General features: G+C 38.3%; 1 protein-coding gene across 4 annotated transcripts; it reads left to right on the top strand.

Moving 5' to 3' along the window:
- The first annotated feature begins 5615 nt into the window (after positions 1–5615).
- Positions 5616–11040, top strand: LOC310725855 (thread biopolymer filament subunit gamma). Of its 4 annotated transcripts, XR_014533529.1 has the most exons (11): positions 5644–6419; positions 6550–6610; positions 6701–6796; positions 6896–7075; positions 7352–7477; positions 8622–8842; positions 8980–9017; positions 9876–9947; positions 10079–10139; positions 10706–10744; positions 10908–11040. XR_014533529.1 is itself a non-coding variant. In XM_083540938.1 (10 exons), the coding sequence occupies exons 1-10, from the start codon at positions 5701–5703 to the stop codon at positions 10955–10957; spliced, it is 1602 nt and encodes a 533-aa protein (XP_083397064.1). In that variant the 5' UTR covers positions 5644–5700; the 3' UTR covers positions 10958–11040. The 4 variants fall into 4 exon arrangements, 2 of the variants coding, with proteins under 2 accessions (XP_083397065.1, XP_083397064.1); XR_014533528.1 differs by lacking the exon at positions 9876–9947; XM_083540938.1 differs by lacking the exon at positions 10079–10139.
- Positions 11041–18174: the final 7134 nt, after the last annotated feature.

Here is an 18174-nt window from a genome sequence, read left to right as displayed (position 1 = left end):
AAAAATGTGGACAAAAGTATTAGGACACCTGACCTTTCCTGCCTAAGTGGTTCTTCTCTAAACTGTTACCATGGAAACCCGATCGGTTCCAGCATGGCAATCCCCCCGTGCACAAAGCGAGCTCCATGAAGATATGCTTTACATTGTTTGCAAAGGAAGATCTTGAGTGGCCTGCTATAGAGCTCTGATCTCAACCTTACTGAACACCTAGAATGGATGGTTTGGAATGCTGACTACACCCTCAAAAATCACATGCCATACTCATGACTATGTGTCTGCAAACTTTTGGCAATGTAGTGTAATATTGGTTTGACTTTTTTAAGTCTTGGTTCAACTAAAGGTTTGTTCCTAATTCACTGTGGGGTTTTTTCTTTTTTTTTTTTTTTTTTATTAGGAACTTGATGGTTTGGTGACTTGTGATCTTGTGACCTCTCAGTAAAGCCTCACGAAAACAAATGTGTTCAAGAGAAAGACCAACAATAGAAAGTGGAATTCCAACAAATTACGTATACTAGTCTCCTGAAATTGTGGCTTTCGATAAAATCAACTGAAACTGGTCATCGGTTGGTTGAAGGGCACCATGTACGCAATTTGTGGTCTCTCGGAAAGTTGACTGGATTCCCCCTGTAAGAAGGCACTCATGTATTGGCCTCAGCTCAATTCGAACTAAATTTAGTAGTGAAACTAACATTCACTTCACCAAACAACTATACGGTTTATGTGCCATATTTTGCTATTATTATTATTATTATTATTATTATTATTATTATTATTATTATTATTATTATTATTATTATTATTATAATTAACTGTTACCCAGTTGTGCTCTAAAAAAACAAACAAACAAGTTGTCTATTCAAGCATAAGAAAAGACAGATTGTAATCTTTGGTGAGAAAAACATAAAACATCGATAATAGTAAAAACAGAGTATCTATAAATCCACAAATATCTACATCTTGGTTAAAGTGTACAGCTATCAGTTACTATCTGTGTGAAGATTCTGTGCATGTTCTACAAGTGCACAGTTTCCTTTTCTCTGGTTTCTTCAAACTTTCCAAAATATGCAGGTAGGAAGCCCAGCCATCCTAAATGTAAATGTGTAGTGTCTTTCACCTGCATTTTTAGTTAGACTATACAGTGGGGGAAATTATTATTTGATCTGTAAGTTTTGGTTTTGTAAGGTTATTCCCTTACAGATAAATTAACAGTATATAATATTTATGTTAGGTTTATTTAACACAAAGAAACAGAAATAAACACTAAAGAAAGGTTATACAATAACCCTTATTGAGAAGCACAGAGGTCAGACGTTTCTTGTAGTTTGTCACCAGGTTGCACACAAGGTTTCGAAGCTATTGCTTTACAACTCGGAGTTTCAGCTCCTTACACAGATTTCCTGTGGGGTTAAGACTGGCTAAAACACTCCAGGATCTTAATGTGCTTCTTCTTGAGCTACTCCTTTGTTACCTTGGCCATTGTCATGCTGGAAGACCCATTTATGACCCATCATCAGTGTCCTGGCTGAGGCCAGGAGGTTCTCATCCAAGATTCTATGGAATATGACCTCATTCATGTGCCTCTCAATGTGTCTTCCTGTATCCTTAGCAAAGAAACAAAGCAGAATGTTTCTACTTCCATGTTTGACAATGGGGATGGTTTTCTAAACACCACTCCCAAGCGTTCTCTAAATCATTCAGGTGTTCTTTGGCAAACCTCAGATGGGCCTGCACATGTGTCTTTTGAGCAGAGGTACCTCTGGTTTCCAAAAAGAATTTCAAATTTCGATTGGCTGACCACAAAACAGTTTTCCACTTTGCCTCAATAAATTTTAAATGAGCTTTGGCACAAATAAGATAGCGGCGTTTCTGGATCATGTTGAAATATTGCTTCTTTTTTGCATGATAGCACTTTAACCTGCATTTGTGGATGACAAGGAAAAGTGTCTTCACAGACGATGATTTCTGGAGGTGTTAACGCGCCCATGCAGTGATTTCTGTTTATGCCATATTTAATGCATTGTCACCTGAGAGCCCAAAGATCACAGGCATCCAATATTGATTTTTACACTTGTCACTTGTGCACAGAGATTTCTTTTGAAATTATTTTAAATTCGATGTTGAGAAACATTATTCTGAGTTTTTCAGTTTTTCAGTTTTATACCCAGTCAAGTGATTGACCTGCTGCTAATTAACCTAATTAGTTGTTACTTCAAATGTCCCTCCAGCCGTTTTTTTAACACACTTTCTTTTCCAGCTGTTTGTTACCTCCATCTAAGCTTGTTTGAGATCTGTTGTAGCCAACAAATTCTAAATGGACCTAATTTTCTTTTATTTTAACATTCGATATGTTTTTTTATGTTCTGTTGTGAATAAATATGGGCGCTTTTTTTATTATTAATATCTTACACAGCGTCCCAACATTTTTGGAATTGGGGTTATACTTTCTGACCTGCTTCTCGTAAGAAACTTTTGAGGATCACTCAATATGAAAATTTGGCTCTTAAAACAGCAAAATGCACAATAAATAATACAGTAAAGCTTTCCAATACTAATATTATTTTTTTGGTGAATCTAGATGCCAGCCTGGAAAGCTGGAGGTGTTCAAACCACACAGTTCATTATTTCTTTTTTTTTCACATAGCCCCCTTGTATTTGTTTAAGTCTAAACCGGCATGTTGTAGACACTTATATCTTTCACACATCATTTAGTTTCAGTTTGTGATGAGAAATAAAAGTGAGAGAATTCACTTTCTGTTATATCTGTTATGTCTAACTTCTTTCCAACGTTCGCTAATAACTCATGCTTTCATGTTGTCACACTTCCCATGAGAAAGGAAGGATGATGGTAGTCTAGATTTATACTGGTTTCATAAATGGTTGTGTCTAGTGTTAGTCTGAAACTGTCATGAAAGTAGACGATAAAAAACCTCAAAAAACAGATACAACGGATGTAGACCTGGTTGGAGCCTCTTACTTTACACCTTGCAAATAGAAATGCTGCAGTATATAACTAATCGCGTGTGAACACCTCACCCATGGGGCCCATAATTTCCTCCACTTATCTGGAAAGAATTTCCACTAGATTTATTATTGTGCCTTAGCAGATTTAGGCTTCAGTTAGCATTAGTGTGGTCAGAGGGCGATGCAGGATGAAAGGGCTGCTCAGTGGAGTTGAGGTCAGAGCTTTCATGGTGTTCCCTTTGTACTAAGAAACATTGTGATGCTGAGACAAATTTGGGTTCCTGTGGAGGGAAATTGTACTGATCAGCATACAAAGCCATTATAGAAGATACTGTGCTTCCAAATTTGTGACAACAGTTTGCAATCACATATGGACGTGATGGTGTTGTGTCCATATAGTGTAGTTACCATGTCTTCTAATTTTTTGATGACTATTGCAATAATCTGCAGTCTGGTCTATAGAGAATTCAGCACTAGTCTTGTTTCCTCGTACCAGTCTGTGTATTTGTCTTGCAACTATTAATGATTTTTCTTTGTTCTTGACACTTTCTTCAACCATTTGTTCATCAACCACACCTGAATATCATATGTCTTCATATATACTACTACATAATTAGTCCATATTTAAAACTGTAAACAAAGATAAATTTTTCCCCTTTCAAATACTGTGTTCACTCCATATGGCAACATTTAGGTTTTAGTACTTGCTGAGGCAGAACATTTCTTATTACATCGACAAAAACCTCCAAGAGCAAGTCCTGGCATTACACATGCTCTAACTTCACTGCCTCGAAGGTGGTACTTGGGGAGAAAGCTTTTTGGTATGGCACTACTTACTGCAACATGTTCAGATCTGCGATAGCACACGCACTGTATTGCATGCTGTAGGGCAGAACGAGACGACTGATTGGCAATCTGTCAGATTTTATAAAGCAATAAAACAATCAGAATGAAATTCACCTATTTTCATTGTCATATGAAAGCAGCAGGCTTGTCCTTGGTGATTCCACTGAAGCAAGCACAAAAGGAAACAGGAATGACATTACTTAAGACTTTTGCTATGATATTAATTAAAGTAGGTCTTTTTTTCAAGAGAGCATTACCTAATTTGGCAGGGTTATTGCAATCACGGACACACAGCGGTTTAAACATTATAACGTGAAAAAACGACAAGTCAACAAAATATCCAGTGAGTGGCAGTTCTGCAGATGGTAAGGCCCTGCTGAGGCGAAAGTTAAAACTGACAGGACGGATACAGTAATTTTTGAACCACTCTTTAACCTCTTTAACCGCTTTTTACAACCTTAGGAAAAAAAGAAAACTTTGAAAGCACATGTTGATGCTCAAGTTAAATGAGCTGCAACTGCTAAAGACCACATCAGGTTCCACATCTTGTCAGCCAGTAACCAAGCTCTATAGGTCAAAGTAATTTTCTTCATGAAGTAAATGTGTATAGAGTGCAGTAAAATCCTTTGCATTTAGTCTTGAATGTCTCAATCATTGAAGTTTTTTAGCTCACTTAGCTTATTTTATTGCCTAATAGCAGTGTATACAGCTTAACTTGTTACTTAGCTAACCAGAAGGCCCACGGTTACCTTTATGAGCACTACGTATTGAATGCACAGTTTTATTCAAAGTTGAATGTTTTTGCTCTTCTCTAGCGAAACAGATTTTTGTTAAATGTATTAGTCGGATAATCACTAATGTAAAGATAGCTTTTGTTAAAAATGCCATCTACATTTTAGTTAGTGCAGCATTCAAATAAACCTATTTTAAAAACTAAAACTCTCATCACATTTTTAATATCCAATTTTAGCGATCACAGTCATTTAAAAAGTGGAAAAACACCGGTTCGAAAAAAAAGGCGCTGATTTTGCACTGTGCCAGGTGGTGGGTCTGTGCTTATGTAATGATGACTCTGGTGAGGTGCCAGATTTTTGACATAAGAGACGCTATGCTTGAACTGACAGAGGAGGGAACAGGTGATGCCAATGCTTCAGGGAACAAGCACTGCAAAAATCTCTCATTTAGGCTTTCAAGACCAGGCAGATCCTTTCACATTCCAGATTTGATGAATGACTCTGTTTCAAAAGATTCCTGATAAATCAGCAGAGTTTGACAAAAAACAGTTATTTTATATGGTAAAGGATTAGAGTTTGGGTTAGGGTTGTTTCTGCACTCTTTCTAGCTGTTTTATAGAACGGATCTCATGATCTCTCAGCCCAAAGATAGTTGATTTGACACGATGGGGGGAAACATTTGGGGAAAGGTGTATTGTACACCTGAGGGTTTTCCTTTCAGACGGAATTCAAACTATAACCCCTTTAGGAAGCTAAAAATTCTTAAATGTATATTTGAGTGTTCTTTTCCCTTACTGTTTCGGATGTCTATTAAAAATACTGCATGTGAATGAAATCTTCATTAGAAAACACTTCAGTTAGTGTGTCAAGAATCGTACTGGAGGGAAGACTAAGTGTGCGTGACTAAATTTAAGAGCAGCATCAGTAATTCAGTGCTTGATAGTGATAAAGGACTCTTTCCTCAGGCAAAGCTTATCATTTAAAAGTCCAAGGAATGTTCAGGTGGCACCGAAGGCTTCGTATCAAGTCCTGGCACATGCTAGAGATTAGTGCTCCTCCTCCGTATTCAACACTACCTCTTTATAAACCTGAACGAGCTCAGCGCCTTCTTGCATTCTTCATTTTCTTCACATCGCACTTGCTCCACTAATCCACTATAATGTCTGCCTCCTACTCATTGTCCTCTTCCAGGATGTCTGGTCTCCAGGCAGGTGGAGGTGGTGGTGGAGCCAGATTAGGGCTGGGTGGTGCTGGAGGAAGCCTCGGTCTTGGTTTTGGCCTGGGAGGTGGTGCTGGTGCTGGAGCAGGGTTTGGTCTAGGTCTAGGCAGTGGACTTGGTCTGGGCAGTGGACTTGGCCTTGGCTCTGGATATGGTTTAGGCTCTGGATATGGTTTAGGCTCTGGATATGGAGCAGGACTGGGCTTGGGTGCAGGTGGTGCAGGATACGCAATGGGCGGTGGCGGAGGTGCTGGGGCACTAGTTGCAAGTCCGGCTTTTGCCATGGGTCGCACTATCGCAGCTGGTGGACTGACTGCAGGATCTGCTCTGGCTGGTGGCCATGCTATGGGGGCAGTTGTGGCACCTATGTGGTCTCGTGCAGCTGAGAAAAATACGTTGTCCGGTCTGAATGACCGCTTCTCTGTGTACATGGCCAAAGTGCGTTCACTGCAACAGGAGAATTCTGCACTGGAGGCTAAGCTGTCCCAACTGACTGGTGGCACTGACATGTCCCCAGAATCGTCCAGCACCACTACATTGGAATATGAGAACCAGCTGAATGAGTATCGCACCACACTGCAGAACCTAACCCTTGACACCCTCAAACTGGAGATAGAGCTAGACAATGTGCGTGGCACCGCCCATGAGGTTAAGGCAAAGTATGTATTTCAGTTATTAGAAAATATGGTCATTGCATAGTGTTTTTTTTCACAATAATACACTTACATTTAGCTTTTTTTTCTTACAGTATTTTATCTATAAAACATTATTTATTACTGTATTTTTAAGGCTTGACTTTGAACAAGGGGTCAGGTTCCAGCTTGACTCTGACATTGCTGCCATGAAAAAGGTAAGGCAAACAAAATTTGTATTCAGTTTTTACAAAATTTTATTACACAGTTATCTGTATTTATCTTGATTATTTTTTGTTGTTGTTTAGGACATTGAAGCAGCATCTGACCTCAGAGTTGATTTGGATGCCAAATACTCCAGCCTTAAGAACGAGCTGGGCTTTGTCACCAAAACACAGGAAGAGGTACTTTTAGACCATATATTTAGACTTAGGGTGCCATTTCTTGGCTATTATTACTTTTATATATAATAAATCTCCAACCATTGCTTAACATTTGTTTAGGAGCTTGCTTCTCTGCAGTCCAAACTGGGCACAACAACCCTCGACACCTCTATCTCTATGATTGAAGTGGACACTGGCAAGTCTTTTGACATCTCTTCAGCGCTTAACAAGATGCGAATGGAGTATGAGAAATCTGTCCAGCAGAACAGAGAGGAAGCCGAAGCCTACTACAAACTCAAGGCGAGCGTACAACAAATGTGTTAAGACTTTATCTATATATATATATATATATATATATATATATATATATATATATATATATATATATATGAATATTTAATGCAACAATTATCCCATTTATACACCTGAGCTCTTAAGGGTTTTGGCAATAACCACACAAACTCTTGGACCACAGTCCAACAGCTTAACCACTGATCTACTAGTTTCCATCTTTATCTCTTATTTATCTTTTTGTTTTTGAAGAAACTAAGCAGCATTCTCTCTCCTTTCTTTTAGATGGATGAAATACAGACTGCTAACGCTAGGAGCTCAGAAGCAGTGTCATCGACCAAAGCCGAAATTACAGCAGCTAGGAAGGAGCTACAGGCACTTGGGTTAGAGTTGCAGGGTCTTATGACACAAGTGAGTGCTCAATATATGTATTTTCACATATAGTAATTCTTATTGCTCTGCTATACAAAAGAATATATTTTACACATAGGGGTCATATAAATGAAAAACTGTGCACACAGAGGTGTTATCTGGAGATTTGTGTGTGAATTATTTTTTTTAATTAAATAAATAAATATATACAAATATAAATATATACACACACACACACATACATAAGTGTTAAAAACTATTACACATTAATTATTATACATTATTCAGTTACATCGTATTCAGGTATTTTTCATTTGACCTTAGTTGTGAAGTACGTTTAAATAATAAGCAATACCTGATATACAGTACATCCGCTCACTCAAAGTGTCACAGTGTCATGGTTCTTGGTCCCAGGTGGACTGTTTTGACTATTTTAGTAACTGCTGACCTCCTGGGATTTAGTCTCTAGTGAAAAACACACTCCAAACAAGCGTGAAACTGAGATAAGTGCAAAATCTGTGCAACACTCAAAAACAGCTTATTTCCATCAGTAAGAGACATTTGATATGAACCTGAGAAAGTTCTGGACCAATAACCTACAGCATTACACTGGTGTCTTTCTCACGCAGATTTATGATGACTGTTTACTTTCATAATCTTCTTTATCAGCCAGAAAAGCCTTCCGCCTGTCTTGCAATGTAAAAGAAATGGTTATCCCCTATCATCTCACCATCACTTCCTTTGTTTTCTAGGGGACTTTTACTTTTACATTCTGGGAACTTTATTTATATAAATGCTTGCATGATTGAGCACAGTTATGCTGGCAAGATGCAGCATAATCTACTTCTCATTGATCAACATACTTACCATAAATCACAGTTGACCTGCACAGGAAGCTGAAGGCACAGGAAGGCACAGGAAGTGGTTTTAGTACCACAAGAGAAAAGAGCTGCTTCTCACAACGAACACTCTCAGAGACAGTACAAGCTTCGCTCAAAAACATCAGTTACATTCGTATGTTGCCAAAGTTCGGTACTTTCTGTGAGGTTAATGAACTCTATGACAAGGGGATTTGTAGTGAATTTCCTTGTTACATTGAATTGAAAGTAAAACAATCTCTAAATGATATATATAACTATTCATTCATATAATATATATCATTATTATTTCAATGTTGTCCCAGAACATGTCCCTGGAGCAGAGCCTGGGAGAGGCTAATGCCCAATCCAGCGTTGGTGTGTCTGAGTACCAGGCCCAGATCTCCAGCCTTACGTCCGCCATTGAGGCAGCTAAAGCTGACCTTCACAAACAGATTCTGGCCTACCAAGAGCTGCTTGACATCAAACTCGCTCTAGATGTGGAAATCGCCACCTACAGAAAACTCCTAGAGGGAGATGACTTCAAGTGAGCGTTGTTAAATTTGACTCATACAGTAACACACAAAAATAGAATTGTGAATTCTTTTGTCATTTACTAACCAACCCCTATTGATATTTGACAATCTTTTTATTACGCACTCTTTCTTTTTTTCCGCCTTTCAGACTGCCAGAATTTACAGAGTCCTCCTACAATTTCACAGGTAAATCATTACCACATCATCTCAAAACAAACAAAAAAAAAGCTTCACATGCAAACAGGGGTTTCTTGGTTTACTTAGCAACCAAACAGGTGTTGTTAGACCACAAATTGCTCAGATTGCTTAGCAACCATTGCCTGGCTCACCTTCTAACCTTTCTGGTAGCAATGACATATGATCTCCAGCTTAAAACTAATGGAACATACAGTTATATCCACAAGTTTTTACAACAGCAATGAAAATCACGAAAAAAAAAACATGTAACCTTCATTAATCGTTTAAAACAAATCAAGCAGGATCACAAGGAGCATGCATATGAGCGCCGTGTAAAGCAGCATCAGCAATGTTTTAGCTGACTGCATCACTTATAGAGCTGAAATGAATCTTCAAAGTCATTGGTGTGCAGTATTCAATTCAATTCAATTTAATATGTATAGTACTTTTAACATTGGACACTGTCACAACTGAGCTTTACAGAAATATAGAAATAAATAAATGTTTAATTCATATAATTTTTGTCGCTGTAACTTTACCCCTTTACCCCTATCAATGTATCACTAGTTTATTTCTATTTAGACTTACTTATCCTAGAATCTTCTTACAATTCTTACAATCCAGAACTTAAATGTTTTGGTACAAGAATCCTCCTATAAAGCTTTAAGTGCAAAAATTCACACAAATGCTGCTGCTGCTGAGGACAAAGCTTTTTTTGCATTTTATATTCTATAGCTTCCGCGTTTATGTTACGAAAAAAATGTATAACTTTGCACAAGCTTTCGTACCTATATAGTAAAGGGAACCAAGGTCCTGGGGCGTGGGGGTGGACGTGGCCCTCTCTTATCTACACTTTTCCTCTCATAGGGAGTGCCCCGCCCAAAACCAGCACGCCCCAGGATGTCTCTGTGGAAATACACACTAGATACATCACCAAAGGCAAGTCCTCGTCAACTACACTCTTACAGTGTGGTCTGACCAATGTACTTACAAGTTTAGGATTGCATTTCTATTTGCTACCGTGACGATTTACTACCGAATTGCTGATATGTGACATTTGATGACTTTAGGAAAGAGGATTGAGGATGCATCAAACCATAAACAAAAATGAGTATGAGTACTTGTTTTTAGGTACGTGCCAATGCTTATGATGAAATGAGAAACCTATTCAGAATTAAGCAATCAGAGGAAGTTATGGAACATTTTATTTTTAGCTTGCCCACATTAAAAATGAATGCAAGGCGCAGCCATGAACTGCGCCTTGATCGACCCTGGCACGCAAGGGCTGAGGAAGTGCATGCAGAACTGAAGTGCGCTCAGATGTGACAGTTTCGCTGCATGCCCATATCACTGCTCTGAGCTAGCACATTCATATGTAGTGTGTTCATACAAAAAGATGGACGGAACTGGATGATACACTACATTTGCCAAGCATGAAATATACAGCAACGGCAATGAACACATTTTGCAGGGGCTTTTAGCAGATAACAAGCACAAAACCCAACATTTTTACCAATGACGGCAGCGGAGCGTTTTATCGGCAATGCTGCTTCTGTCCTTGTTTATAGCCGTCATTGTTTATCGCATGGGTTAATCAGGAGTTTAAGTTTCCTAGTCAAGCCAAGGTAGCACAGAATTAAGTATGTCAGTATTGTTGCATTTTTAATGTAAAATTCCTCCTTATTTTTTCATCTCAGCTGGTGGAGGTGGAATTAAAGTCAAAGAGATCATCACAGGTACGCACCAACCAGACACATTGTTTTACAGCTGTGATCTAAATCATTAGATTAGTTTTGCTTAGTTGAGATCTTCTGTATGAACGCAGGGATCTGCCGTGCCAAAAATACTATCTTTGAAATTATCTTCGACATTTGTCTTTTTTCTCCATCTCTCCAACAGAGCGCACAGAGACTTCAGTCATCAGTGATGCAGACACTGAATCCTCTTAAATGCCAAGGAATTGCCTGAGAGTTTGAGTCATGGCCAACAAACTCCTGTTAAATTCGTTTCAATAAAGCTGCAATTTTATATATATGTTCTCATTTCTTTGTCCCCTTAGATCCATATCCACGAATTTTACTGAATGCAAGATATTTAGAATGTGGGGCAGATGTGTTCTAAATGGCTATAAATCAGATATGAATAGGAGGAGTACTGTTTTTGAAAGGTTATCCTTATCCGATTGCAACTGAATGTCCCTTTATTAGAGTCTTATCATTGTTGATGTTATCAACTGTTTGCTGATGAGAACTTGCAAAACTGTTCATGGCAGTTGCAACAATATGCAACTGCAGCAAACGTTTTACAGTAAACACACAGTTCAAAATCAGCTTTAGGGTTCTTGAGTTTAACTTTCCATATGCAAGTGGGGGATGACAGCATCCAAACATTCCAGTTCACCAAAACACTCTGACTATAGTCCTCTAGATCTGCACCTTTAGCTGATAAAATTTAATCATAAAAGGTTTGACTAAACAAATATGTTTTCAACCTAGACTTAAACACAGAGTGTGTCTGAGACCTCAACACTTAATGGAAAGCTGTTCCATACTTAAAGTGGGGCTTTGTAAACAAAAACAAAACAAAAAATAGTTTTTACTATTTAAGGTACCAACAAGTAGCCTGCACCTTTTGATCAAAGTAGGCATGGCAGACCGCAATCGACCAAAGGTTTAGTCAGGTACAACAGCACGAGACCATTAAAACAGCCTGGTTAATGGCTTAAATCAGGCTACTAGTTATTTAAATATATTATACATCGATTTACACAGTGTTTGAATTGTGTCAAAGTTCTTGCAGCAAATATTAATGCATTCAATTTACTCTCTAATAAACAGCATACATTAGCTGGAAAAATGGTGTTTCTTTTATAAGTACACTTATCCGAGAAAACATTACATGCACTCTATTTCTGAGGTGTTTTTACTGTGAGATTGAGAGGAAGCAGCTCACATGCTCACTTGTTCTATTTTAAGGTATTTTTTTCTCTCCTATCACTACATCACCCACTTAATGACCACAAGCTATAAGCAAAACAACATGTGATAGTGTCTTTACAGGTCAACTATAGGTGGTAGGTGTTTTGCTCTGTTGCTGAGTTGTTACACAGATTGACTTTAGATAACAAGATTTTTGCAAAAAAGCATTGCATATACATTTAACTCTTGAAAAAGCCGGCCTTATATTCAGGGTGACTTGTGTTTCAGAAATCGCCATAAAAAAAAAATGTTCTTCCAGTGCTATAGTAAATGTTCAAATGTTGGTCGAATGCATAAAGCAATTTGGTTCATTGGTTGCATTTTGAAGGGAAGATATTTATTATCATTTCAATCTAAATTTTTTTCTGATGTTGATCACAGTCAGATATGTAACAAGCAGTTCTAAACTTTGGGCTGCTAAATATCATCTAAATTAAATATGCCGCTATGACATCGGGATCAGCCCACCATCTAGTGACTAGTGTAGGATGCACAGACTTCCTGGACCATCCCAGCCGCTATGCAATATCCTTGAGAATGAGATGATCCTCCAAATGGCATTGTGGCTATGGGGGCTGTAGTCAAGCATCAGCCTGAATTTTAGCTGTGTCTTATAGCAGATTTATTTTCTTATAACACATGCCACACACACACACACACACACACACACACACACACACACACACACACACACACACACACACACACACACACACACACACAGAGTTTAAAATTTTGTTTTAGACATTAGTTCACAGCAGTTGATTAAGTCCATATAGTACAACAGGGTCTGCTAATCAGTAAGCCATGGTTCCACCTTTATTGTCTGTCTAAAAACTCTGTTGGAAAGCAATACAGTTATAAATGGATAGAACTGATCAATTGGGGACTTCTGAAAGAGGATATCATTTGAAGAATAGTAATAACTCAGTTTTTCAGCTGAATGTTCCATCCACCACCTAGATGCTACACCAGAAGAGAAGAATAACAAGAATGCAGTCTTTAGGAAGACCCCATTTCACACTCTCTACAACATGTTGCAATGGCTGTCATACATGCCTTCAGTGCAGACATGTCTAGCAGTATACTTGTCATGTCTGACATGCGTTTGCCTTTGTTGTGGTCTCACGTCCCATTTTGTTTTACAAAACATTGTGGTGTTGTTTAGTCTCAGCAGATCAACACTGTGCTCAGTAAAGCTATTAAGCTCCAGCCAGCATAACTGCCCATTTCTGTTCATCCAGGTAAAAAGATCATTTCACATGCAGACTAAATGGATGCTATTGAGCAACCAGCTGCTAAATGGCAAGAGAAATACTCCAGTTTGACTACATAGAGAAGCCAAAACTAGGAAACTGTGTGCAAGTGTGCAGCTGTAATGTAAAGGTCTTGGTGTCAGGGGAAGAGCACGACCAATGGATGAGTATGTAGACTGATAAATTTACCAACTAATGAATTATTCATGAAACACCGAGTTGTAACCCTGGCAGTGTTACAGTCTTGTGATCAAATATTAAAGAGTGGTACTATTTTGAACATACACTTCAATATGGCAGAAGGAATATCAACACAATATGTAATCCTGGTGTAGGTCAATGGGTTACCAGATATGACCAAAAATATTATCTGGCTTCTGGATTCATATACTATCATGTGCAGAGATATTGCACTTTGGCACTTTACTAGATTAGATATAAATGAGCTCTGTTTACAAGAAAGTACTTTATTTATCTACATTTACACACTATCACTATATATATATATATATATATATATATATATATATATATATATATATATATATATATATATATATATATATATACAGTGGGTACGGAAAGTATTCAGACCCCCTTAAATTTTTCACTTAGCACCCCATACTGACAGAAAAACACAGAATTGTTGACCTTTTTGCAGATTTATTAAAAAAGAAAAACTGAAATATCACATGGTCCTAAGTATTCAGACCCTTTGCTGTGACACTCATATATTTAACTCAGGTGCTCTCCATTTCTTCTGATCATCCTTGAGATGGTTCTACACCTTCATTTGAGTCCAGAAATTTTTGATTATACTGATTGGACTTGATTAGGAAAGCCACACACCTGTTTATATTAGACCTTACAGATCACAATGCATGTCAGAGCAAATGAGAATCATTAAGGTCAAAGGAACTGCCTGAAGAGCTCAGAGACAGAATTGTGGCAAGGCACAGATCTGGCCAAGGTTCCAAAAATTTTTTTGCTGCACTTAAGGTTCCTAAGAGCACAGTGGCCTCCATAATCCTCAAATGGAAGACGTTTGGGACGACCAGAACCATTCCTATAGCTGGCCGACCGGCCAAACTGAGCTATCGGGGGAGAAGAGCCTTAGTGAGAGAGGTAAAGAAGAACCCAAAGATCACTGTGGCTGAGCTCCAGAGATGCAGTCGGGAGATGGGAGAAAGTTGTAGAAAGTCAACCATCACTGCAGCCCTTCACCAGTGGGGCTTTATAGCAGAGTGGCCTGACGGAAGCCTCTCCTCAGTGCAGGACACATGAAAACCCGCATGGAGTTCTCCAAGATGGTGAGAAATAAGATTCTCTGGTCTGATGAGACCAAGATAGAACTTTTTGGCCTTAATTCTAGGCGGTATGTGTGGAGAAAACCAGGCACTGCTCATCACCTGTCCAGTACAGTCTCAACAATGAAGCATGGTGGTGGCAGCATCATGCTGTGGGGGTGTTTTTCAGCTGCAGGGACAGGACGACTGGTTGCAATCAAGGGAAAGATGAATGCGGCCAAGCACAGGGATATCCTGGACGAAAACCTTCTCCAGAGTGCTTTGGACCTCAGACTGGGCTGAAGGTTTACCTTTCAACAAGACAATGACCCTAAGCACACAGCTAAAATAACGATGGAGTGGCTTCACAACAACTCTGTGACTGTTCTTGAATGGCCCAGCCAGAGCAATGACTTAAACCCAATTGAGCATCTCTGGAGAGACCTAAAAATAGCTGTCCACCAACGTTTACCGTCCAACCTGACAGAACTGGAGAGGACCTGCAAGGAGGAATGGCAGAGGATCCCTGAATCCAGGTGTGAAAAACTTGTTGCATCCTTCCCAAAAAGACTCATGGCTGTATTAGATCAAAAGGGGGCTTCTACTAAATACTGAGCAAAGGGTCTGAATACTTAGGACCATGTGATATTTCAGTTTTTCTTTTTTAATAAATCTGCAACAGTGTCAACAATTCTGTGTTTTTCTGTCAATATAGGGTGCTATGTGTACATTAATGAGGAAAAGAAATGAACTTAAATGATTTTAGCAAATGGCTGCAAAATAAAAAAGAGTGAAAAATTTAAGGGGGTCTGAATACTTTCCGTACCCACTGTATATATATATATATATATATATATATATGTATATATATATATATATATATATATATATATATATATATATATATATATATATATATATATATATAATAGTCCCTTATAACCTTAAAATAAATAGTTCCCTTGTGCAGCAATACAGCGCTCTCAGCCTTCATGCCACTTTTGGAATGTGTCCTGGAAGTTTTCTTTTCTAAGCATGTCAGGCATCTTCTGTAATACGTGCTGGATCTCCACAATGGTGAGAAAACAGTAAAATGGATCTTCATCTTTAGGAAAAGGTGAAGTCCACATGAGCCAAATCTGGCGAGTAGGGTGGGTGCGGAAGTGAAATCATGGGGATTGTTCTCCAAAAGATCATCATGCACAAGTTGATTTCAAGATTTTCGCCGGTTGAGCTCGTTAAAGGTATTCCTGATCTCTCGTCATCTTCCAGTGAAATTCTTCCGCTCTTGAAGCATGCGTGCCACTCAAAACACCTCGAATGACTCATTGAACAACTACCTAGAAAATACCAACCTCTATTTAATATTCTTGAGAAGGAGATGGTCCTCAAAATAGCATTGTGGCAGTGGGGGATGTAGTCAAGCATCAGCCTGATTCTTAGCCGTGTCATATTGCAGCCAGTTTGTAACCACAAACACACACACACACACACACACACACACACACACACACACACACACACACACACACACACACACAGTTTGAACTTTGATATGTATGTCATGGTAGGAGTTGAAGTGGCAGACAGACCTATTAAAGCCAGTTAGTACACGTCATAACCACAAACACACACACACAGTTTGAACTTTGATATGTATTTCATCGTAGGAATTTAAAGTGGACACTCAGCTCCTATACGACATACCTATTAAAGTTCAAACTGTGTGTGTGTGTTTGTGGTTATGACGTGTACAAACTGGCTGCAATAAGACATGGCTAAGAATCAGGCTGATGCTTGACTACATCCCCCACTGCCACAATGCTATTTTGAGGACCATCTCCTCCTCAAGAATATTAAATAGAGGTTGGTATGGTCTAGGTAGTTGTTCAATGCTTTCAATGTTCAATTCATAATATAGGGTCTGTTAATCAGTAAGCCATGGTTTCACCTTTACCGTCTGTCTAAAAACTCTGTTGGAACGCAATATGGGTATAAATGGTTATAACTATATTGAAAAACTGAGAAAACGGTAAACTGGATCTGGAACTGGAAAGTCCAGAGGAGCCAAATCTGGCGAGTAGGGTGGGTGTGGAAGTGAAATCATGGAGATTGTTCTCCATGAATGTTTTCGAAAGAGGTTGAGCTTGTTGAAGGTCTTCCTGGTCTCACATCGTCTTCCAGTGATTCCAGCCATTTAAAACACCTCGAATGACTCGTTGCAGCATCGCCGTATGTCAAACATAAGTCATGTCGAACGTCTCTGTTGCAGATTCGACCCCCAATTTGACGTTTGCTTTTTGTTCTAACTTTCTACCCATGATGAAATCGCAGATGTGGTAACGCACATGGTCAGAAGGGCATCATTAGTCTCGAAACTTTTTGATACAACCTCAAATTTGAGAAAGTTTTTTTCTTTTCAAATAAGTCATTTCATTAATCAATGTTTATACGGTCATCCAGTCAATCCATTGCTGTTTCTACTTCTACTGTTTCTATTGTTTCTCCTTTATTGCATCCAACTAAAAAATGAGTTGTAACACATTAATCAAACGTAGCATTTAATCATGTCCTCTTACTTCTATTACTACAACATAGTAGCATGAAATAAATGTTGCTGTGGTTTGATTTCACACTGTTTTATGAGTATTGTATGCAAGAGCTAGAGCTTGCAAATCTCTGAATGAGATAAGGGCCTCTATCCTAGCTTTTTGGTACCGAGCCACCGGCTGATAACCTACTTTTCAAAATCTCTTAATCTCAACGCATTTTAGTGTCATCAGCAAACTTCTGCCCACCAAACGACCCATAAGCATTCTACTTGGGAGAGCCATATGCATAGTATCATTTTTATGCAAAAGATATTCTGTAAATTCTGGTAAATAGAAGTGGATTTGAAACATTGTTGACAAACTTAATTTCTAGTGCTCTGATCTTAGATGCATCATCAATATTATTGTTTATGCCTTTCTGAAAATCAATACAGAACCTTTATCTTCAAACTGTTTTGCACTTTCCGGTTGCACAATTTCACTTTTTTTCATATAGAACAGTTATGGAAAGGAATTACAGACAATCGAACTATCCAGTGTCACCTAGATGAAGGTATATAAAGGCAGATGAAGGCTTATTCAGTAAAAATACATTTATACATAGAAAATGTATTTTCTGAATCTATATATCTTTGTAAAGCAGTTTTGTGACAATGTATTTACAAGTGCTACACAGATTAAAGCTTAAATTAATTTATTTAATGTATTTTAATTCTAAAAATTCTCCTGTGCCATTTTAGGCTTCAGCAAGTATTACACAACTACAACTCTAACTCCCAAAAAAATGTAAATGTAATTTTGAATTTGATGGCTGCAACATGTTTCAAAAAAGTCGGGAAGGTAGCAACAAAAAGCTGGAAATGTTTTACTAAAAACAGCTGAAAGAACATTTAGCAACTGATTTGGTTAGAATTTTCCTCAGTTGCTTTGGAGCATTGTTTTTACAGATCAGAAATGAAATTCTCAAAACTACTTTGGTACATTCATTTAATTGATTGTTTACAAGTGTCTGCTGTTTTCTACATTCAGTTGTTTGTGTCATGTTGTTAAAAATATATTATACTGGCTCTCACCTGAATAGTCTTAACCCCCTT

This window comes from Silurus aristotelis (genome assembly GCF_946808225.1).
Source record: "Silurus aristotelis genome assembly, chromosome: 5".
Classification (NCBI taxonomy): Eukaryota; Metazoa; Chordata; class Actinopteri; order Siluriformes; family Siluridae; genus Silurus; species Silurus aristotelis.
The sequence above is the reverse complement of the archived record's forward strand: the minus strand, read 5'-3'. Positions and strand labels throughout refer to the sequence as shown.